Raw genomic sequence first — 25801 nt, forward strand, 5'->3', positions numbered from 1 at the left:
CGAACCGGGCGAACCGCCATAGACTTCAATAGGCAGGCGAATTTTAAAACCCACAGGGACTCTTTCTGGCCACAATAGTGATAGAAAATTTGTTTCAAGGGGACCAACGCCTGGACTGTGGTATGCCGGAGGGGGATCCATGGCAAAACTCCCATGGAAAATTACGTAGTTGACGCAGAGTCGGGTTTTAATCCATAAAGGGCATAAATCACCTAACATTCCTAAATTGTTTGGAATAACGTGCTTTAAAACATCCAGTGTGTGTATACGATATTGTATCACAGTGACAGACCAAACTCTGACAGACCAAACTCCCCGTTTAACGCACCGCAAACAACCGCAAACGACCAGAACCGACCAAAATGGGACAGGAACTGGGCTTTAAGGGTTAGGGTTAGGTTTAGTGTTAGGGGATAGTGTTAGGGTTATGGTGAGATACTTAGGGTTAGAGTTAGTAACCCTACCCCTACGCCCCTAACCCTAACCCTCTAACCCTAAGCACTAAAAATAACCCTAACCCTAGCCCTAACCCTAGCCCTAACCCTAATTCTAATTTTTTTTTCTGGTTCTGGACATGCTGCAGAGCTGAAACTTTACAGGTACACTTTTTAGACCCCCCAGACACTAAATCACACAAAAAAAAGTTCTTAAAAATTGTCATTTTTGATAGAGAGCCAATTATTGGGAAAAATAAAAAAAATAAAAAAATAAATTCTTTGGATTTAGTGTCTGGGGGGGTCTAAAAAAGTGTACCTGTGAAGTTTCAGCTCTGTAGCATGTCCGGAACCAGAAAAAAATTATGAATTAGGGTTAGGGCTAGGGTTAGGGTTAAGGCTAGGGTTAGGGCTAGAGTTAGGGGGTTAAGTTTAAGGTTAGAGGGTTAGGGTTAGGATTAGGGTTAGGGTTATTTTTATGGCTAGGCTTAGAGGGTTAGGGTTAAGGTTAGAGGGTTAGGGTTAGGTTTAGTGTTAGGGGATAGGGTTAGGGTTACGGTGAGATACTTAGGGTTAGAGTTAGTAACCTTACCCCTCTAACCCTAACCCTCTAGCCCTAAGCACTAAAAATAACCCTAACCTTAGCCCTGACCCTAACCTTAGCCCTAACCCTAACCCTAGCCCTAACCCTAATTCTATTTTTTTTCTGGTTCTGGACATGCTACAGAGATGAAACTTCACAGGTACACTTTTTAGACCCCCCAGACAATAAATAAAAATTATTATTTTTTTTTTTTTTTTTTTCCAATAATTGGCTCTCTATCAAAAATGAAAATTTTTAAGAATTTTTTTTGTGTGATTTAGTGTCTGGGGGGTGTCCAGAACCAGAAAAAAAGATAATTTTTCAGTAGAGCAGGGATGGTGGGACCCTCCTTTTACACCTATATGATCTTTCTTTTCTGGTTCTGGACATGCTACAGAGCTTAAACTTCACAGGTACACTTTTTAGACCCCCGACACGAATCCAAAAAAAGCATGCCTGCCTCCAAAAATGTCTGATAAACATATAGAAAAAATAAATAAAAGCAGACTGATATACCAGCCCTAAAAAGGGCTTTTTGGGGTGCTGTCAGGATGCTGTCCTTACAGCAGGAGTTGACACAGAACACTGGCCTAGCTAATGATTTCCCTATCGATTCAGCAGCAACAGCATCCCTCTCCCTGCTCTAACTAACTCTGCAGCTTCAGAATGAATCTAAGATGGATGCTGCCCTTGTTTTTTTATAGGGGGTGGGAGGGTCTGGGAGGGAGGGTATGCTGATTGGCTGGAATGTGTCTGCTGACTGTGAGGTACAGGGTCAAAGTTTGCTCAATGATGATGTATAGGAGGCGGACCGAACATCGCATATGTTCGCCCACCGAGGCGAACGCGAACATGCGAAGTTCGCCGGGAACTGTTCGCCGGCGAGGAGTTCGGGACATCTCTAATTTCAGGGCCTCCAAAACCGTGATAGATAGTGAGAAAGTGCAATGAGCAATTTACGCCCTTTGAAATTCTGAAGGCGGTGATTGGTTTTCGGGGTCCCGTACACAGCTAGGCTCCCAAAAAGTCTCACATATGTGGTATCCCTGTACTCAGGAGAAGCAGCAGAATATATTTTGGGGTGTAATTACACATATACCCATGGTATGCGTGAGCCATTTTTCAAACACCTGTGACAAAAAAAATTTAATATTCAATGGGCTCAACATGCCTCTCAGGACATTCCTTAGGATGTCTACTTTACAAAAAGTGGTAATTTGGGGGGTTTTGTACTGCCCTGCCATTTTAGCACTTAAAGAAATTGAAAAAAAAAAGAGATAGGCAGTCAGAAAGTAAAAGCTGCGTAAATTCCAGTATTTACACCATAGTTTGTAGACGCTATAACTTTTGCGCAAACCAATAAAAATACACTTATTGAGATTTCTTTTTGTCAAAGACATGTAGCTAAATACATTTAGGCCAAAATATATGACAAAAATTGGTGTATTGGATATTTTTTAAAAGGCGAAGTAGAAAATGTAATTTATTCTCATAATTTGCGCTTTTTTTTATTAATATCGCAAAAAATAAAAAGCGCAGAGGTCATCAAATACCCCCCAAAAAAAGATCTGTTTATGTGAAAAAAATAACGTAAATTTTGTTTGGGTACAGCATTGCATGACTGTGCAATTGTCAGTTAAATTCACGCAGTGCCAAGTTGAAAAAAGTGGCCTGGTCATTAAGGGGGCAAATCCTTTCGATCCAGAAGTGGTTAAAAACAATAAACATGTTTTACTTACCTGCTCTTGGCCCCTCCTGTTGGGGGCCTCCACAGTTAGCAGGTTGCTGTAGAGGGAATGAGCCGAGTCACAGCTCCGTGTGTCCATTCAAGCACAGGGCCGTGGCCCTCCCCGGCCCCGCCCCCATTCTCTTCTCATTGACTGACTGACTTTGATTAACAGCAGGTGCCGCACTGCTGTCTCAGCCAATGAGGAGGGGAGTCCCGGGCAGTTGAGACACTGCTGCAACATCGCTGGATCTAGATGGGGCTCAGGTAAGTATAAGGGGGCTGAGGAGGCTGCTGTTCACAGAAGGCTTTTTATCTTAATGCATAGAATGCATTAAGTTAAAAAACCTTCTGCCTTTACAATCATTTTTCAGTTATAGTGATTAATTTATTTTCCAAATAAATGAGCAAAATGCTAGCTAAACTCGATCAGTGGTCAGGTCTGTCTCTCTAGGTCATAAAGCCCAACCCTGGGCGGAAAAAAAATTATCCCTTGCAGTGGGGCTGTGCCTCAGAATGTATATTTTAATTAAGGGTGGACAATGGTAGAATCCCACCAGTTTCTTCTTTAGTTTGTGAATATTCCTACTTAAGCCTCTAGAACCCTGCCATAGGTGGGCACTGGAGAACTTGGGCTTGGGGGGTAAACATATTCCCCTACCCCTTTCATAATAGGGGGCAGATTTTTGCTCACTAAAGAAAGTGTACCAGATAACGTGTACAAGGTAAAGTGATATATTGACCGATGGCATGGTGACAGGTAGGTGCTCTAACAGGACATGATTTATTGCGACACAACCTTCACATCTTTCACTATCATCTTCCTTTGCAATTTTTGATATTCCGTAAATATACAGTATATCTATATAATAAACCCCATGTGTCACTGACTGAAGATTGGACTTTGACTGATGTCTGAATAATTAAGTATCTCCACAGAAGGCCACAAGCCAAACATATTAATAAAACTGGCCCAACGGAAAAAATCCCCATCCAGACCCCAAGCCCAGCCCTTTCCTGAACCATTATAACTCATTTATCAAGCTATGATACCCAGTTTCACCTGCAGGTGGTTAATAAATATCAAACAAGAGATTGTGTGGCACTCATGATTTGTTGAGGGAAGTCTTCGGCAGATACTGCACAACAGTAAAAGCGATTCTCCAAGAAATGCCAAACTGCTCTGAGGTTTGGATCTCAGTGCACGCCCATGAATAAGCGTCAAAAGTGTGCAGTTTGTATGTGAAATGGTCATAGGTGATGTTTAAAATGTTTTTAATGTTGGATTTCCTTGGATTAGCTGCAGGTGGTGCTGCATAGGAGATCTAATGATTCAGCCACAGGGAAACATCCATCTGTTAAAACTTGAAACTTGCTTCTTACCTTTCTGTGTAATCACTGAAATGGGTCTTATCTTGCCATCTGGGTGATTACACAGAAAGGTAAGAGGTAATTTTCAAAGCTTAATCGTTTAGGAAGTTGTACTTGAATTCTGGGTGGCCAAGGGATTGATTCATATGACCATTTAAATAAAAAGTAAACAGCACCTTGTACATAGCTTTTACCATTGTAACAATCGCAAGCTGTAATGTGACAAAATGGCAACTCTTCTGTTGTGTGTTGTGTCCACGAGAAGCCTAGCAGCATGCTGCCTGACAAGAAACCACACCAACCTTACAGAAGCACAGATGAAATGTAATTATAGATCATTAATTATGATAATTTCGATGCAAACCAAGCTAGGAAGGATCTGTTATTTCTGACCTCATTAAAGATTTCCGCTCCCTCCTAGAATGCTCTGTTCCTCTACCTTGAGATGATCACACTGGGAAGGAATGCTACATTTGCTAAAAAGAAACATGTAAACAGCATGGACAAAATATTCTATTTGATAGCTAACCAAGAGGATAAAGGATAGTTTTCTGTAAATGACCCTCAAGACTTAGAAGGTGAAACATGAAAGTTCACAGATGGTGCAGAAATGATCATGAGGAAGGAAATCAGATTATGAGAAGATAAACTCTTGATGTTATTTGACCCATTTTTTAGAAGTAATAAAACCACACCAAGTAAATACAATAGCCATTAACATATTTGAATGAGCAATAAAATATTTAACACATGTGGGCTTATTTATAAAATGATGAACACCAGATACAAAATAAATCTAACAGTAAATAATTTAAATGGTGCTAAAGCAGAATATGAACTTAGTTTATAATTTAGTTCTCAGTACATTTTTAATTGTTACACATTAGCTTAATTGATACTATTGTATTGTGCATCAGCTGCTTTTAAAATGCAGCAGTGTAGCTGTATAAAGACTGCAGTAGTATCATCACACCTACTAATCATGTGACTCAGAAGGATCCCAGGAGTGGCTCTTTCAGGAGGTGTGTCTGAGACTAGATCAGCAGCATGTTGGAGATATGTAACCACCACTAGTCTGGTCAAAGCTACTATTATTTCTCAGCACAAAGCCTAAATGTGCAAATAACTACAATTCCCCTATTTGCAAATGAGTTCCGTTCCAGAAGCTCTTTGGAAGTTCAACTTGTTCATAAGTCCAGCAAAGATCAGAGCTTGCAGACAAAAGGTATGAGCGTTGATCAGTGTATTTTGGCAGGGGGAGACCCCCTGTCAGAACACAAGGGCACAGTGGGGGAGATCGCTGCTCCAACAATGCTTGGGTTGGTACGGCGATCTTTAATTGATTTTTTTCATTCAGTCCGCTGGGTAAACAAAAAAAAACGAAGTGTGTGGTGGTCATACGAACACATGTTCGCATCTTTGAAAGTTCGCAAGTTGAATGTTCGTATGTAAGGGACTCACTGTATATCCATTCACAGTATGTTGGACAACAATATTTGCAAACAATATGTTCCATGCGTCCGGCCCCCTAATCTACATGCAGGGGTTCCGGACACATGAAGTTCAATGGGGAATTATTTTTTTTAAGCACCCGATTAGAGCCAAAGGCTCTAATAGGCTTCAGAAAAGGGTGGGCCCGGGGCACGGGGGGGGGGGTTTAACCACCTGATCAGAGCCAGAGGCTCTAATAGGCTTCAGAAAAGGGTGGGCCTGGGGCACAGGGGGGGGGGGGGTTGTTGGTTTTGCCGCCGCTCCCCCCCCCCCCAAATTTTTATTCACCAGCCACCACTGTTTGGAGTTCAGTGTAAAACTAGGCTAAACATTTATAGCATGGACTAGAAAATCAAAGCCCTCACTTATTGGCTTTTATAATCAACATTCCTTTATTCTTTTTCAGGGCAAAGTGGCAAGTTCTCTTAAAAGAAGAACCCCTCACCTGCTCATACTCACCTTGGTTATCCTCCTCCAAGGTTCTGTTTCTGAATTGCAGCATGAAGTCCTTACTGTGTTAACTCTTAGGTGGTGTCAGAACTTACACAAGAGCATTAACTATTTCCCCTTCCTCATGTGATAGTGTTTGTGCCTGGCAATTGGTCTCTGAGTCTCAAGCACTGCATCCTGGGAGGAAGAGGTGGAAGTCACATGCTTCCCTATAATTGGAAATACATATTGGCTGACAGCTCTGAGAGTTGAGCAGGAGCATAAAGAAGGAGAGCATCAGTGGGTGATGGGGTTCTTTTTTCAAGAGAATCAGTCATTTTTCCTTGAATGTGTCTCTTTAATGGTAGTGCTTCATAGAACTGTTTTTTTTTTTTTTGGTGGGGGGGAGTGGTGCTTCTGGTTTATATACATTAAAGTGGAGTTGCAGCCTGGGGAAAAAAATAAAATAAAAGTCAGCAGCTACAAGTGCTGTAGCACTTAACTTTTATTATAGTGACACCTAAATGTCCAAGGATCCCGTGATGTCAGCACCCCAAGCCGTTTCGTCCACAGGCTTCAGGTGCAGCTGCCAGCATTGCAAGTAAAGGAAACTGGCAGTGAAGCCTTCAGGCTTCACAACCGGTTTCCTACTACACATGTGCAAGTTGCGCTGCACTTTCTGGATGGTCCCGCCGTCTTCTGGGACACACACAGGTCCCAGAAGGCAGCGGGGGCAAGAAAGAGGGGCCAGACATGATGTAGATTGCTGTACAGCGATCTCACCCAGAAGTGGGAGCAGGTACCTGTCAAAACCTCTCCTTTTGGGTGGAGCTTTGCTTTAACCATGCAGGAGTTTACAATTACAGAAAACTGTGGTCATGAAAAAAAACGGTGCACGCCAACAAAATGTGTGTATATGTGGGTGGGGGCCAGTCCGTTGCAGTCATATCATACAGTCTTTAGTTAGGGAGATACACAGTACTTACACCAACTATGAAGAAATCCAGCCAACACCAGGCATTAGTGAAGTACTTCTTAAAACCATAGGCCACCCATTTAAGCAGCATTTCCAGGACAAAAACATAAGTAAACACTTTATCGGCATACTCCAAGATGATTTTCATGACTTTTCTTTGGTCGATGTAAATATCTTCAAATGCCTAGGAAACAAAAAGCTTTCAGGCAAGTACTTGAGACACAAGGGCACTGTAACACATAGTTATTGTGAATTATGAACTTTCATTGTCATGGCAACACGGACCAGTTACCTAACTTCGCCCATGCAGCAGATATGTTTGTGACCTCTTTGGGTAAATTATGACCAACTGAGCTAACTTTTAGAGATGAATACCTGCACTGATAATTATGTGTATTATTGCCACAGTCACAGAGATTGTTAAAGCTGATATAGCTTCTCTTAGTGATGCCATGTCGTAATGATAAAAGGCAATCAGTCCTATTATCCATCACATCTGTTGGTACAAATGTGTCATCTTATCAGACACAATGAGGTCATCATGTCTAGCACAACAGTATCCTTGTATTTAAATTAATACATCAAACTGTAACCACCCACATATACAATATTGGTACAGAGCGGAGCTCAATGGGCAGCACTTTTACTAGTGTAATGGAAGCTTGGAAAGGGATGACAGGTAGCATGACACCCACAAAAATACAGACTTGTAGGGTTATTTACAGGTTTTTACTGCACACTACGTGAATGGAACTACAAACCAGGCAGTTACAGGAGAGTCTATAACTATAGTTAGGACACTCTAGGTCAGCCTAGTTAGGACACTCTAGGTCAGCCTTGCCTAACCTTTTCTCCCAATAGGAACCCTTAAAATAATTTTGAGGTCTTGGCGGTAAGTGGGAAAAATGCTCCTTACACTGGTGGCCAGTGGCAATAAAAGTGGTGATCAGAATGCTACCTTTGCAGACATCTAAAAGACCATTGGTGTTATTAGTGTATATATACAGGCACCATCAGATGGGAAGTCTATCAGCCACTGTTTAAGGAACCCATAGCAACCTTTGGAGGAAAACCGGGGTTCCATAGATCCATTGTTGAGAATGGCTGCTCTAGGTATTATCAATGATTTAAATGATCTAATGACTATTTACTTACTGGTACTATACAATTCTCTTGTCAATGCTTTCTTCTACATGTAATATTATCATTTGTTTGTTGGTTTCACAAAGACACTGCAAAACTTTTTTTGCCCTAGTCAAAAAAGGGTCTCTTTTGTAATTTACAGCCCTTAACTCATTACCTTCTTTTACAGGAGAGATAAGACAGGCTGCTTGTTAGTGCTGATGGTGTTGCTATAGCTTTTTATTAATTTCTTTAAGAATCTATGACAGAAATTCTGGATGCAACCAGTCAGTTTGCAGAGCTAATTACAAAGAATAGTCTAGGGTTTTCTCAGCTCCTTCACTGAAATGAATAGGCTGAGGACTGAATAACACTGAATTAACTCTCGCTATGAGTATATAAAAGAGTGGTTTAGACCACTTATAAAGAAAATATAGGTTATTTTTTTATTATTGTTTTTTTTTTTTTTGTTTTTTTACAGTCCCTGCCTGTTCAGGCCATCAGTGAAAAAAAAAAAAAACATAAACCAGTATAAATGGTCCACAATGCTTACTGTAAATAAGCCAACATGTTACAGTAAACTATCAGATATAATGCCATCATATTACTGAATGAGATTACACACGTTATACAGGAAGGATGTCTAATGTGGTCATTTCTGTGTCACCCTAGGGAACTTAAATAATTATTAATGTCAAAACCATTCAATTTCCCAATCCAAACAGGAGCATGCAAAACAAAAGACTTTAAGCAAAGACACCAAGACAAATTATTTCTTTAAATAACCATTTTGTGAGGCATTTTCATAAAACAGAAGTAAAATGGCTTAAAAGGTAGTCTGGCATATTTTAGTAAGCAAAGCTGTTTCCCAAATGTATTATAAACTCTTTTACAATCAATGTTAAACTGTGTATTTGGAAGGTTTAATCTGAGATAGCTATTGGTCTTATTATACTTGGCTGCATACTGTCAACATTTAAAAGTGATTTCTATCATGATCATGATACTGGTTTTCAGTAACTGATGGGTAGCACCATGCCTTAGTACCGGTAAAGAGCTGTGATGAAGTGCCTGAATAAAGGTGGGTTGAAAGTGTCACAAAGCAGTTTCAAATTATGCCTGTTTAAATGACAGGTGTACTTAATATATGCAAATATCAAGAACCACATGGTGTCTGTGTGCTAAGTCTTCTTCACTGATAGTTTATAGCAGGGAACATTTTTTTTTTTACTGTAGCCTATTACTTTGGTGCTTGGTGAAAATTTTTATGTGATATATATTTAAATATCACTTTTTGTTTTACATATCTTTTTGAAGGTTATATATTAACCTTTATGTGCCAGCTGCTGTTGTTCTAATTCGTTTCACCAGCGCTCACTTTTATATGTTTGGGATGTGATATATATTATCTGCCTAAGGTTTTGTATTCTGACTAGCCACGTTTGTGATTTCTTTATCTCTCCTGGCATGGAGGGTGAAACACCTTTCTCTGCTCATTCACACTAGCAGCTGAGGGGTGGTAAAACCTGCAGTTGAGCAGCATTTTTTTAACCCAAACCCCTCCCCCTTTAACTACACAGGCAGCGGCTGAGGGTGAACACAAACTTCTGCCAAGATGCTTTACTTTGTGACTGTGGCAGGAATTATACCTGTTTTTGCTTTTGGTGGGTGTAGTGCCTACTGTACGCATTCCATTCAAGTGAATGGGACCATTCCTGCAATGCATGCAGCTGCAAAATGCCAGTCAGGGTCAGTGCATGGATTTTTGCTTACACAGGTGAAGGTGCATTTTGCATCCCCCCACCATCCCCCAATTGTTCTCCCATCACCCCCCTCCCCTCCACAATGGCAGTGTGTAATAGGGGGGCATGCATTCTCCGCTTCCCCTCACTGGCTACAGGCAGCTGGCAGGTGAGGTATGGTAGGAGAGAGGGTGCACTGTTAGAGAATGGAAGACAGGTATTTTAACCACTTTAGCAGCAGAGCCTTTTTTTTTTTAATTTTTGTGTTTACATGTTTTAAAAATCATTTTAGGGCTCAAGATTACGTAATACTCCCAAAACAAGCCTAAAATGGTGCTAAATGATATATCCCACTACCAGGTGTGCAGCGACATGTAACAGCTGTAGGGCAATTACTGTTTTCCTATGTACTGTAGATGCCCAACACATGCATTCTTGTGAGTGCGTGTGTCGCACTAAAACTTTTCTTTTATTGTTTTTTTTTTTCATTTGTCTCTTTAAACGTTTAAAACTTTTTTTTATGACTTTATTGCTATCACATAGGGGGCTATTGGTCCCGTATGTGATGGGGGCTATTGGTCCCATATGTGATAGACTATAGGTAACAGGTTCTCTTTCTCAGCCACTTCGCCGGGCGATGGTTGACATATCATAATCAGGAAGTGACGTCATAAACCTCACTTCGTGGTCTGTGCACAGAAGAAAGCTTAGTTGACGGAGGTCGCCTGAGCACCTGCCACCCTTCTCAGTGATACCAGCCATGACTACACCGGGCCCGCAGGGGAGATAGCGAAGCCCAGTGAACATCACGGAGGCGGTTGTGAAAATGATTGGTGGATTCACTGCCACTTGTATCACTTCCACATGAAAGCCGACAGTTGGCTTTACTAAAGTACACACCTCACACGGTATAGAGGCCTGGAGTGTGTAAAAAAACAAATGTCTGCAGATCGGTTAAAGATCTGAATCCCCACGAAGGAGGGGGGAGAGAGCATTTTGAGGGTTAGTTTGGTGGTGCCTGTAATTCTACTTTAAGGGTAATAGGAGAAAGAAACAAGGCACATTTCTCCTTAATAAATTACTAAGAAATATCCTTACTTGGTTTGGTGCTATCACACTGTGAACTTGCTGTTGTTACACAATAGACAAATAATGCTTTACTTTGTCAAATTGGTGCTACTTTAATACATAAAAGAGGTAATCTGCACTCACCAGTGCCCCACTGCTAAGAAGAATCATGAAGATGATAAAAGACTCAAACCAATTGTGTTCAACTATCCTGTAACAGGTCTTCCTTAGCTTCCACCACACTTTGCCAAATCCATTTGTGATGTCCACTCTGCAGCAGGAGCAGTAACGCATACAGCCTATAAAATGTAAAAAGAAAAGAATTCATATTATATTCATATTATTATATAATATAACATTATATTACAGTTTAAAATGACTAATATATTTATATACCTATGTGTATATATATATATATATATATATATATATATATATATATAAATAAAAATATATATATATACACACACACATATACATTATATTACCAAAGGTATTGGGATGCCTGCCTTTACACAAACATGCACTTTATTGGCATCCCAGTCTTAAGCTGGATACACACTATACACTTTTTTTTAGGTTTTTTTTCTTTCAATTTTCCAAAACCATATAATATGAGGTCAAACCTAAACATGCTCAATTGGTATGCAATCAGGCAGGCCCTTGCACTAAAAATGTGAAGGTAAATCTAAAGGAAATTGAACAACAAAAGTTGTATAATGTGCATCCCGCTTTAGTCCATAGAGTTCAATATTGAGCTGGCCCACCCAACAGCTTCATTTCTTCTGGGAAGGCTGTCCACAAGGTTTAGGAGTGTGCCTATGGGAATGTTTGACCATTCTTCCAGAAGCGCATTTGTGAAGTCAGGCACTGATGTGAGACAAGAAGACCTGGCTCGCAGTCTCCCCTCTAATTCATCCCAAAGGTGTTCTATCGGGTTGAGGTCAGGACTCTGTGCAGGCCATTTAAGTTCCTCCACCCCAAACTCGCTCATCCATGTCTTTATGGGCCTTGCTTTGTGCACTGGCCCAATTCATTTGGTGGAGGGGGGATTATGGCGTGGTGTTGTTTTTCAGGGGTTTGGTTGGCCCCTTAGTTCCAATGAAAAGAACTCTTAAGGCGTCAGCATACCAAGACATTTTGGACAATTTCATGTTCCCAACTTTAGGGGAACAGTTTGGGGATGGCTCCTTCCTGTTCCAACATGACTACAAAAACTAATTTGAAGAGGGTTCGTCCCTTACATAATTTCCATTCTCAACAGTTTCTAAATAGATACAACAGAATCCACAGACAGGCCTAGTCTGCTGGTTAAATATGTATGTTCACTGTAATGCTAGAGATATAATTTCCAACAGACTGTACTTTACATAGGTTCTAAGTATTTCCACATCTCATCCAGAGAGAGGATGTGTACTACCATTGGCACACATCCCACACTTTGGGAAACAGTGAAATCTTGATTCAATTAGCTGCCAGATCAACAGAATCGCTCAGAAGAAAAATACTGGATGCGGTAAATCTAAAATTCAATTAGCATATTCATCTGCAAAAAAATAATAATATGTATATATATATATATATATATATATATATATATATATATATACAGTATCTCACAAAAGCGAGTTTTTGTTAACATTTTATTACATCTTTTCATGCGACAACACTGAAGAAATGACACTTAGCTACAATGTAAAGTAGTGAATGTACAGCTTGTATAACAGTGCAAATTTACTATGCCCTCAAAATAACTCAACACTCAATTTCCAAATTCGGTCCAAAGTGTCATTATTTTGTGTGGCCACCAATATTATCCAGCACTGCCTTAACCCTATTGGGCATGGAGTTCACCAGAGCTTCACAGGTTGCCACTGGAGTTCTCTTCCACTCCTCTATGATGACATCACGGAGCTGGTGGATATAGGAGACCTTGCGCTCTTCCACCTTCAGATTGAGGATGCCCCACAGATGCTCAATAGGATTTAGGTCTGGAGACATGCTTGGCCAGTCCATCACCTTTACCCTCAGCTTCCTTAACAATGCAGTGGTCATCTTGGAAGTGTGTTTGGGGTAGTTATCATGTTGGAATACTGCCCTATGGCCCAGTCTCTGAAGGGAGGGGATCATGCTCTGCTTCAATATGTCACAGTACATGTTGGCATTCATGGTTCCCTCAATGATTTGTAGCTCCCTAGTGCTGGCAGCACTCATGCATCCCTAGACCATGACACTCCGACCACCATGCTTGACTATAGGCAAGACACACTTGTCTTTGTACTCCTCACCTGGTTGCTGCTATACAGGCTTGACACCATCTAAACCAAATAAGTTTATCTTGGTCTCATCAGACCACAGGACATGGTTCCAGTAATCCATGTCCTTAGTCTGCTTGTCTTCAGCAAAATGTTTGCTAGCTTTCTTTTGCATCATCTTTTGTAGAGTCTTCCTTCTAGGACGACAGCCATTCAGACCAATTTGATGCAGTGTGCGGCGTATGGTCTGAGCACTGCCAGTCTGACCCCCCACCCCTTCAACCTCTGAAACAATTCTGGCAGCACTCATACGTCTATTTCCCAAAGACGCTGTATGGTCTTGGCCACCATGCTGCAGCTCAGTTTCAGGGTCTCGGCAATCTTCTTGTAGCCTAGGTCATCTTTATGTAGAGCAACAATTCTTTTTTTTGGATCCTCAGAGAGTTCTTTGACATGAGGTGCCATGTTGAACTTCCAGTGACCAGTATGAGAGAGTGAGAGCGATAACACCAACATTAAAACACCTGCTCCCCATTCATACCTGAGACCTTGTAACACTAAGGAGTCACATGACACCAGGGAGGGAAAATGGCTAATTGGACCCAATTTGGACATTTTTACTTTGGGGGTGCTCACTTTCGTTGCCAGCATTTTAGACATTAATGGCTGTGTGTTGAGTTATTTTGAGGGGACAGCAAATTTACACTGTTATACAACCTGTGCACTCACTATTTTACATTACATTGTCACATGAAAAGATAAAAAAAAATATTTACAAAAAGTTGAGAGGTGTACTCATTTTTGTGAGTAAATGGCCTCACTTATTAGGACTATGCAACAAGCAAAGGCAATGTACATGCTGCTGTAAACCCTGTGAGTCAATTGGATTCAACCATTAGGTATGGGTGAAATTTGGCTATGTCACCTCTTAGACACGCCATACTTGGTTCTAATCTTGGTCAGTTCAGTCGAAATCAGCCAAGATTTGGACCGTTAATAGGCAGGCTAAATGTACCAATCAACTGGAGTACAACTGGCATGCCGGGATTTACCTGTGATTATCCCAGGCGGCTGCTATAACTGTTAGCAATAATCACTGCCTTCTTCCAGCAGGGATGGCTTCCAGTGGGGGACATCCTACACCAAACCCCCCCCCCCAAGACGATGGCCTAGCAGGAAGAAATTCCCGCATTAACACTGTCTGTGTTGATGGGGGGAATCAAGCAAATTTATTTCCTGCAACCTATGATTGCAGAAAAGAAATTTGTTCCGTGGATGATACCTAGGAATCTGTAGAAGGAAGAAACTCTTTTGTTTTAATACAGGCAGGTAAACGATGGATATCTTCTTTAACCTCCTAGGCGGTAATCCCGAGCGTGACTCGGGGTTGATTTTTCATATCAGGAGCGGTAACCCAGAGTCACGCTCGGGGTGGATTGCAGAGAGCGCAGCGGTGTTCTCTTACCTTATCCTGGCGATCCAGCGATGATCTCTCATTGCTGAGATCGCCAGCCGAGATCCCCGCCACTCCTCCGTCCCTCCGTTGGTGTGATGACTTCCTAGTTCCGTTCCCTGCAGCAGCAATGCTGCATGGGAGCGGAACTAGGGAGGGAAATTAAAAAAAAAAAAAAAAAAAAACGTTGCACAAAACACAAAACACATTTTATATTATATATATATATATATATATATATATGCATATATGCATATATATATATATGCATATATGCATATATATATATGCATATACATATATGCATATATATATATATATATATGCGCATATATATATATATATATACCGGTATATATATATATATATATATATACCGGTATATATATATATATATGCATATATATATATATATATATATATATATATATATATATATATATATATATATATGCACACACACACACATATATATATATAAAATTATATTATTGATTCAATTATAATTCATGCGTTATATATTATATATATATATATATATATATATATATATATATATATACACACATATATCTATATATAATATATAATGCATGAATTATAATCTAATCAATAATATAATTTTATTATATATATTATATATTAAATAATAAAATTATATTATTGATTCGATTATAATTCATGCGTTTGTGTTTCAAATTTATCACATTTGGGATGTCTACTAGACTCTTGTTTTGGTCAGGTTTAAGTCAGTAATTACTAAGAATTGTAGGCCTATAATACATAACGCCAAATTTCCATGAAAACAATTGTACCGCTTTTGGTATGTAATTCCTGACATAATCATACCGCCAGGGAGGTTAAGATAAGAGGCAAGCAACAATAATAGATAGCAGTATGTAGCATAAATTAGTCGTTTTTAGGCAGTCCTGTCACCATTCCTAAAAGCTGAAATTACTTTAAAGAATCATTTCACATTTCGGTTATAAGTAAAAATCTGATGTGCTAAGCTTCCTACTGGCTCCCTAAATCCCTATGGACTCCAGTGGTGAGATATTCCCATCACAGTTCCTTGCTGGTTTCTACACGCCTTGAGAGGGGTTGCAGCTGCTCTGAAGGCACAGAGGAAAATTAAAGGCATGTTATTATACCTCTTGGTGCCTGCTCTAATACCAAAGTATATATGTTTTGGCGCACGTAATTATAAGTTGCCTTTGTCTCAAGAAATTGAGGACATGATTTAAAATAATAATGTTTCCATTATTTGATATACAATTCTACAATTAAATACAACCAAATTCATTTTAAAAAAAATACATGTGTAGAGGCTGCTAAAAGAGGCATCATGACTTTTAAATCCATATCACTGGTATGCGCTGGAATGGTTTTAGTATTTCACATAAATAAAAAAGGCTTTACAGTAGCAATCAAGATCCCATCATTCTGTAACATTCAGCAAATGGATTTACACATCAGTATTATGTGAATGGGATTTCCTGTTTTGCTGAAAACAGTAAACACCAGCTAAATCTTGATTTTTTTTTTATTCCTTAATATAAAGGGTAAGGATAGAGCAAATAAAATAATCTAACTGAATTGTTTTGCAGCAAGGAAAAATTGGGGACAATTAACAGTCATGGTTTTATAAACCAGGTTTGTATTTTTTTTAGTAGAAAAAGAAAAATATCTTAATTATAAATGAAAAAACATTTTTTTAATTGAACTGTTTTATCAAAGGAAGAGTAACAAGATGCCAGCATTGGGTTTTAAATAGCAGGTCTTCTAAGCAGAGTTTTAGAGACGTATTGAACAAGTTCTGTGTTTGCAATACAATAGCAATAATAAGCAGAAAAGGTGTCAAATAATACTCACAAACAAAGCAATAGACAAATATGAACAATAGAAAACATCTGCCCCTCTTGACATGTGTGCATGGGGACATCAGATCGTATGCTCTGCTGAGCATGGGCAAAGCATACTATCTGACGTCACCACGCACACACGCCGAGAGGTGAAAATGCTTTCTCTTGCCTTTCTATTGCTTTGTTTTTGCGTATTATTTTACAGAAATGAATTTGAATAGTTTTTACAGTAATATGCTATGTGGGGTTCTTTTTTTTCAATATGGTCATCGTTTAATACAAATAGTGCAGAATTTATCTGAGGAGTATGCCGGAGGGGCTTTAATACCATAGATCTTGTCCCATTCACCATTGTTTTCACTATCTATGGAGGTTTATAATCATTTTTTTAAATTACATTTACTTTTTTTTTTTTTTTTACTTATTTTTGTTTTATACTGTATCTGTTTGTCTTAAACAGCTTGTATTAGTTTTATGTAACTAATTATGTAAGTGCAGAGAATACACATTTTTCAATAAATTAGCAATGCTCATAAACACTGAAACCATTGTCTGATCTAAACGTAATCACCTGGAAAACCATTATAAGTAGTTTGTTACATTTAATGAAGCTTGTTCTGTAAGGTTGAAAATGTTTTCCCACACATCCAAGTAGCTTTATCTGAAACATCTACTTGAATTAGTGAATAAGCATCTTCAGCATTACAGAACAAGTCAAGATAAATGTGACAAACTACCGTACTACTAGATATACTATGACCTGGATATATAAGGTTCTTTTAAAGACATCTGGAAATTCAAAGAGGTGGCTTGTGGTTGAGGTTGACCCCCAAAAGATGGGAAGGTAATGTCAGCAGAGGCACTCGAATGTAAAACAGAAGCTGAGAAGTGAATTCTTCATAAAGTTGATATTTTTTGCTCATAGATTATTATAAAAACACAGTCAATGCAGTTTGTGGCACTAAAACGGCCACTTTCCTTGGATAGTGCAAAAACACTGATTTAAAAAAAAAAAAATCTCTTACAATAGTTTCCAATAGGTATGACAGATTACTTGGATTTGATAACTATTGTAAGAGAAATCATATATACATACACATCATTTTTTTGTTTATTAGTGTTTTATGCATCGTCCTGAGGAAGTGGCCAGTAGAGTGCCACAAAATGTGTTGATGATATTTTTATAATATTCCTTGGGTGATAAATATCAACTCTTTGGCCCTGTTCACACCTGAGCATTTTTCAGCTTATAAAATGCTTATCTCTGGAGTCTCAAAACACCCAACAAGCAAAATCCTATTCATATGAGTGTTTTGTCACTTGAAGCAAAATGCCTGGAGCTCAAAAAAGTACATGAGCTTCTTTTTTGGCAGATGACAAGCCTTTTTGTTAGATGTCAATGCCTGCCTCCAAACACCTGCAAAAAACGCCCGAAAAAATGTCTGAAAAACCCATGAAAAAAAACCCTAAAAATGTCTGAAAACTATACGCTCAGGTGTGAATGGAGCCTTAGAAGAATCCATTTCTAAGCTTCTCCCTTAAGCTGGATACACAAAATACAACTTTTGTTGTTGGATTCCCTTTAGATTTACCTTCAACTATGTACAAACCCATTCCAAAAAAGTTGGGACACTGTACAAATTGTGAGTAAAAAAGGAATGAACTAATTTACAACTCTCATAAACTTATATTTTATTCACAATATAATATAGATAACATATCAAATGTTGAAAGTGAGACATTTTGAAATGTCATGCCAAATATGAAATCCTTTTGAATTTCATGAGAGCTACACATTCCAAAAAAGTTGGGACAGGTAGCAATAAGAGGCCGGAAAAGATAAATGTACATATAAAGAACAGCTGGAGGACCAATTTGCAACGTATTAGGTCAATTGGCAACATGATTGGGTATAAAAAGAGCCTCTCAGAGTGGCAGTGTCTCTCAGAAGTCAAGATGGGCAGAGAATAACCAATTCCCCCAATGCTGCGGCATAAAATAGTGGAGCAATATCAGAAAGAAGTTTCTCAGAGAAAAATTGCAAAGAGTTTGAAGTTATCATCATCTACAGTGCATAATATCATCCAAAGAGTCAGAGAATCTGGAACAATCTCTGTGCGTAAGGGTCAAGGCCGGAAAACCATACTGGATGCCGGTGATCTTCGGGCCCTTAGACAGCACTGCATCACATACAGGAATGCTACTCTAATGGAAATCACAACATGGGCTCAGGAATACTTCCAGAAAACATTGTCGGTGAAAACAATCCACCGCGCCATTTGCCGTTGCCAGCTAAAACTCTATAGGCCAAAAAAGAAGCCATATCTAAATATAATCCAGAAGCGCAGGCGTTTTCTCTGGGCCAAGGCTCATTTAAAATGGACTGTGGCAAAGTGAAAAACTGTTCTGTGGTCAGACGAATCAAAATTTGAAGTTCTTTTTGGAAAACTGGGACGCCATGTCATCTGGACTGAGGACAAGGACAACCCAAGTTGTTATCAACGCTCAGTTCAGAAGCCTGCATCTCTGATGGCATGGGGTTGCATGAGTGCGTGTGGCATTGGCAGCTTACACATCTGGAAAGGAACCATCAATGCTTAAAGGTATATCCAAGTTCTAGAACAACATATGCTCCCATCCAGACGTCATCTCTTTCAGGGAAGACCTTGCATTTTCCAACATGACAAGGCCAGACCACATACTGCATCAATTACAACATCATGGCTGTGTAGAAGAAGGATCCAGGTACTGAAATGGCCAGCCTGCAGTCCAGATCTTTCACCCATAGAAAACATTTGGCGCATCATAAAGAGGAAGATCCGACAAAGAAGACCTAAGACAGTTGAGCGATAGGGATGATCGAATGGTTCGGGTCGACCATCGGTTCGACCCGAACATTGACTGTTCGAAATTCGGACGAATTCCAAACTTTTTGTGGAAAAAGTTCGGAATTCGGTAACCAGAACCGACCAAAATGCAATGGGACAGGAACTGGGCTTTAAAAGCCGTGATTGGACCAAGACCATCAGTAAAAAAAAAAAATTGAGGGGGCAGGAGAATGCTAGGAATGTGATTGGAGTGACTAGGGGGTCCAGAGGCCAATCATTAGTGAATACGCCCCCCAGTATATAAGATAGCCCTGCCAAATCTCTAGCATTTTAATACAGGGCTGTGGAAGAGAGTGGAAGCAGTTCTGTTACTTCTGCTCTCAAAGTGTCATTTAGCAATTATTAGTGTGAGGAAAGGGATATCTAGTGTAGTTAGGGTACTATTTTCCACTATAGTTAGATTTAATAATCTAGTTTCTGTAGGGAAAGTGTTAAGTGCCAGGGTGACCGTAGTGTAGTGTAGGGTTAACTGACTCTGACTGCTATGGCAGGGTGACAAAACCTTTCCATGTCAGGGTGACCGCTATAGAGAAAAGATTGTTTCTCTTAGAACACTTACAGAACAGGATGGTGGCTTCTCCCCTGTCACCCGACTTTTTGTTGCAGGCGTTTATAGGGCTTTTTTGAGGACATGTTTGGAGTCAGGCATGACATCTGAACTTCTGTGTAGGGGTATATATACACACACACATGTATGTATATATACACATGCACATATATAGGTGTGAAAATAGCAGAAACCTATGCTTGCGCTAATGAAATAATTAACAGGCATATGTCTCCGCTCCTATAACACCTATATATGTGTAAAAATGCCCAAAAAAAACGCCTGCTGCAAAAACACACCTGGGCGTTTTTGTAGCTGGCATTTTTTTGGGCATTTTTTGGGCATCTTTGGAGGCAGGCATAACATCAGAACTTCTGTGTAGGGGTATATATACACACACACATGTATGTATATATACACATACACATATATAGGTGTGAAAGTAGCAGAAACCTATGCTTGCGCTAATGAAATAATTAACAGGCATATGGCTTCTGTGCTATAACACCTATATATGTGTATGTGTATAAATACATATAAGTGTTTGTGTATATATACCCCAATACAGAAGTTCAGATGTTATGCCTGCCTCCAAAGACCCCCAAAAAATGCCCAAAAAAAACTCCTGCAATAACACACCTGGGCGTTTTTATTTGGCGCAGGCGTCTTTGGAGGCAGGCATAACATCTGAACTTCTGTATAGGGGTATACTCTACACCGGGAATTGAATGAACAAATGCCTCTGATTGCTCAGTTCTTGGTATTTAGTCTGAAGGGAGCCGATGACTGTCTGGCTCTTTGCTCTGTCCATTCAGCACTCACTGGAGTGCTGTGCTGTGCAGGGGGCAGGAGCAGCTGGCTCAGACTCCCGCTGGCTCACTGAGAGGCTGAGCCAGCTGACGGTCCTGGTACCTCATCCCGACTGTAAAGTGGAGATCTTTCTAGAGACTGGACGGCTGAGTGATAGGTCACAGGAGTGCAGAATGAAGTGCACTCCTGTAATCCAAAGGAGATATAGGGCAAAAATAGCTTTGGCCACACTTCTTTAAATTGTGTGTTTAAGTTGGGGTTGAGAGGGGGGGGGTGCGGGATCAATGTTTGAATCTTCCCATTTACCAGAGATCACATCGCCCCAAACCTAGGTATTGGGTTGTGTGAATGGCCACAGTGAGATCCTGAAACTGTGGTTTTCTAGCAAATAACAAGCACTCAGTGGCTTTTGTGACTTATTATTAGTGTTGGGCGAGAGGTTCAGACCAAGCATAAGTTTGGCTGGATAATTGCCCATTCGGTGAACACCTGAATTTGCGGGGTGCTCGGTGGCATGTTCATCCGCCGAGCTCCCCACAATGCACTGTACGATGCAAAGTGCATTTTAAGCCTTGATTGGGCAAAGCCCCCCCCCCACACCACAAAGCACCTTGTCCCCATGTTGATAGGGACAAGGGCCTCTTCCCCACAACCCTGGGCTGTAGTTGTGAGGGTCTGCAGCCAGGGGCCTTATCGGAACCTTGAAGCCCCCTTTAACAAGGGGGCCCCCAGATATCGGCCTCCCTATGTGAATGAGCATGGAGTACATTGATGGACCCAAAAAAAGAAAAAAAAAGCTCCGCCTGCGACAAAGATTAACCACAGACTGCCTGCTCCACAGTTTGCCAGTTCTTAAATATGTAAGGGGCAGGGCCACCTGGTGGCACCATACCATGTGACCTCACTGACCCAGCATACACCAATTGGCGATGTCACATGAGGGCGGTGCCACCAGGTGATTTTGCCCGGTGGCTCTGTCCCTTACCAATTTAAGAACGGTCATATGGCGGAGCAGGCAGATGGTAGTTAGCCTTCATGGTGAATGGGTAGGGGTTCTATGTACCCCATACTCATTCACATGGGGGGATCTGGGGGCCCCCTTGGCAAATTCGATAAACCCCCTGCCTGCAGACCCCCCACAACCACATCCCAGGGTTGTCTAGAAGCTGCCCTTGTCCTCATAGGGACAAGGTGCTTTGGGGTGGGGGAGCAGGGCCCTCCTGCCCCAAAGCACCCCCCATGTTGAGGGCATGTGACCTTATATGGTTCAGGAGGGGGCACATGCTAGTTCATCCCCTTTCCTGGCCTGCCAGGCTGCATGCTCGGATAAGGGTCTGGTATGGATTTATTTTTTAAAACATTTTGGTTTGGAGTTCCCCTTAAACCCGAAGGGCCTGGTATGGATTGGGGAGAACCCCCATGCCGTTTTTATTTCCATTTTTTGTATTGCAGGCAATGGTATTGTATTGCCGGCAATTTAAATGTCATTTTTTTATATATGTCAGTTTTGCTGCAGCAGGTTCTATACATGGTACAGATGCACCAGTTTACAGATAGACTAAGGGGACCCACAAGGCACTATATTTAAAGGAACTTTAAATTTTTATTGCTTCACTTTAACCACTTGCCGACCGCCCACAGTATATTTACTGCTGCAGTCAGCCCCGTGCAGGCAAAGTAGTACTACGTCGCTCGCTCCCGCCGGTCTGGTGCGCGCTCTCACGCTCCCGCTGATGGCTTGATTGGGTTCAGAACCGATCAGTCATCAGGTCCAGGCCAATGATTTTTGGCCTGGACCTGTTGATCGGTCCTGCCCAATCAGATTCCATGCTGAGCCTGTGTAATGTAAACACAGGCTCAGAAAAGACGTGCTCTCCCCTCCCATGATCCTTTTTAGATTCATCGAGAGGAGAGAGCACATCTAACTGTGAATACTGCACCAAGCACACCCACACACACTTAGATAGGCACACTTAACCCCCCGATCGCCCCCCCCAGTTAACCCCTACACCCCCTGTCACAACACACACTGTATACAGTATATAGCATTTTCCTATATACCCGAATAAGTGTGATTTGTGACCAGGTGTAGCGCTTGCGGCCCTCCCTTTTAAACTTAAAATACCTGCCACCCCCCCCAATAAAGATTTAAACCCCCAGTTAACCCCTTCCCCCCTGTCACACTGCACAATAATACAAACATAATATACTGTTTTCTGTATTTTGTATTAGTGTGATTGTGACTTGAATTAGCGCTAGCGACTTAGTTTCTGTCCCAAGTAGGTTTAGGGTCCCCGCCACCCCCCTCCCCAATAAATATTTAACCCCCTGATCCCCCCCTGTTCAGCCCTACACCCCCTGTCACAACACACACTGTATACAGTATATAGCATTTTCCTATATACCCATATAAGTGTGACTTGTGACCAGGTTTTAGCGCTTGCGGTCATTCCTTTTATTCTTATGATACCCGCCACCACCTCCCAATAAAGATTTAACCCCCTGATCCCCCCCTGATCACCCCAAGTTAACCCCTTCCCCCTGTCACATTGCACACTAATAAACAAGTAATATAGTGTTTTACTGTATTTTCTATTAGTGTGATTGTGACTTGAGTTAGCGCTAGCGACTACGTTTCTGTCCCAAGGAGGTTTAGGGTCCCCGCCACCCCCCAATAAAGATTTAACCCCCTGATCACCCCTACACCCCCTGTCACAAGACACACTGTATACAGTATATAGCATTTTCCTATATACCCGTATAAGAGTGACTTGTGACCAGGTTTTAGCGTTTGCGGTCGTTCCTTTTATCCTTAGGATACCTGCCACCCCCTCCCAATAAATATTTTACCCCCTGATCCCCCCCTGATCACATCCAGTTAACCCCTTCCCCCCTGTCACATTGCACACTAATACACATGTAATATACTGTTTTACTGTATTTTGTATAAATGGGATTGTGACTTGAGTTAGCGCTAGCGAGTTAGTTTCTGTCCCAAGGAGGTTTAGGGTCCCCGCTACCCCCCTAATAAATATTTAACCCCCTGATCCCCCCCTGATCACCCCCAGTTAACCCCTTCATTGCCCTGTCACAGTGTCACTTTTATAGTGTACAGTTTTTTTTCTGATCACTATTATTAGTGACACAGGTGACATTAGCTAGTGTTAGCGTCAGTCTAAAATAGCGCAGATCCCCAGCGCATAGTTAGAAATAACCCCTTGATTACCACACACACACGCACATATACTTACATTACTAGTATAGTGTTTGAACAGATCAATATCTGATCTGATCAGAACTATACTAGCATCCCCATAGTTTAGGGTTCCGAAAACGCAGTGTTTGCACGATCAGCACTGATTCCTGCCAGCACCTGCGTTTAACCCCTCTGCCCAGCCCACCCCACCCAGTAAAGTGTAGTAATCAATAGATTACTGTCACTTACAAAAAAACACAACACACAAAACCGCTGTGTTAGAGTCAGGCCTGATCCCTGCTAGCATTAGCAGTTTTTTTTGGTAGCGGTTGAAATAGTCCTTGACAACCAGGTGCTTTTATTACCTGTGAGTCACACTACTGTACCAGTAAATTTAGTTAACCAAAATGACCAAACGTTGGTACAGTAGTGCAGAGGCTTAAAGTATACTGACCATTTCAGATGAGAGCGATGGGGAAGCCTCACTGGCAGAATCAGGGTGAGTATACGAACCTGATGACAGCAGCGGCTCCCTGACAAATAGCTCCGGTGACAGATGGATCCCTGTTGAGAGACCCAGGTGTACCCGACCCCATTCTGGAGTTGTTAAAATGCCGGAATCGCAGGGTGCTCGTATGGAGCAGAGTGTGGGTACTAGTGCCGCTCCTCCTTCTGGTGGCCTGGCAAGCGCCAGCGGCCTAGTACACCCTGGACCTAGTACAACCAGCACTGCAGTATCACTAGGTGACGTGGGGAGTCCCATAAGTGCAGTTGAAGCTGGTGCAGTGGCTAGCACGAGTAGTGGCCCACAGCCACCGCGTATTCGAAGACAGGCCCGTAGAGCCCATAGTGCCCTCCCTGATGCGCTGGCATATCCCAATTGGCAACCCAATGATTCTACAGCGCCAGTACTTCCCCCATTCACTGCCCAACCTGGAATCCACATGGAGCCAGCTGGTTTTACGCCCTGAACTTTTTTGAGCTGTTCTTCACGGAAGATCTTTACGGATCTATTGTGGATCAATCAAATTTATATGCACAACAATTTATCGCCGCCAACCAAAATTCGACCCTTGCCAGACCATTCGGCTGGAAACCTATAACGGTTCCCGATTTTAAAATCTTTCTTGGCCTTTCCCTCAACATGGGCATAACCACAGTGAATTGTGGCTATATTGGTCCACTAGCCCACTTCACCATACGCGCATGTACTCTGCCTCAATGTCCAGGGCGAGATACGAGCAAATTCTGCAATTTATGCATTTCAGCAACAATGAAATCTGTCGTACTCGGGGAGACCCTGAATATGATCGGCTCCACAAAATTCGGCCCCTCATAGACCACTTAAATCAGTGGTTTTCAGCCTTGTATACCCCCGGACAAGTTGTCTGCATTGACGAGTCCCTGATTTCGTTTACTGGCCGCCTTGCTATGAAACAGTACCTCCCCAGCAAGCGTGCCAAGTACGGGGTCAAGCTGTATAAGCTGTGTGACAGGGCCACAGGCTATACAGTTAGTTTCCGGGTCTATGAGGGAAAAGATAGCACTGTGGAGCCCCCCAACTGCCCAGACTACATAGAGAGCAGCGGCAAGATAGTTTGGGACTTGGTGTCACCCTTATCCGGAAAGGGGTACCATTTGTAAGTGGACAACTTCTACACATGTGTGCCACTATTTAGTCACCTTCTTGAATTACAAATTGGCGCATGTGGCACCGTGCGACCTAATCACCGGGGCTTCCCCCGACGGCTTGTAAATTCCCGTCTTAGTCCGGGGGAGAGAGCCTGCTTGAAAACGGACAAATTGCTTGCAGTGAAGTGGAGGGATACACGGGATGTTTTCGTTCTG

The 25801-nt window shown here is 41.4% G+C and overlaps 1 protein-coding gene across 1 annotated transcript in view; it reads right to left on the reverse strand.

Annotated features, from left to right (window-relative positions):
• Positions 1 to 25801, reverse strand: part of LOC309556717 (sodium channel protein type 5 subunit alpha-like) — a 600678-nt gene that overhangs the window by 133410 nt on the left and 441467 nt on the right. The window contains 2 exon segments of the mRNA XM_082259196.1: positions 7021 to 7194; positions 11087 to 11241. Coding sequence (XP_082115322.1) covers positions 7021 to 7194; positions 11087 to 11241 — 329 coding nt within the window.

The sequence above is a fragment of the Pelophylax lessonae genome (genome assembly GCF_965119305.1).
Source record: "Pelophylax lessonae genome assembly, chromosome: 5".
Classification (NCBI taxonomy): Eukaryota; Metazoa; Chordata; class Amphibia; order Anura; family Ranidae; genus Pelophylax; species Pelophylax lessonae.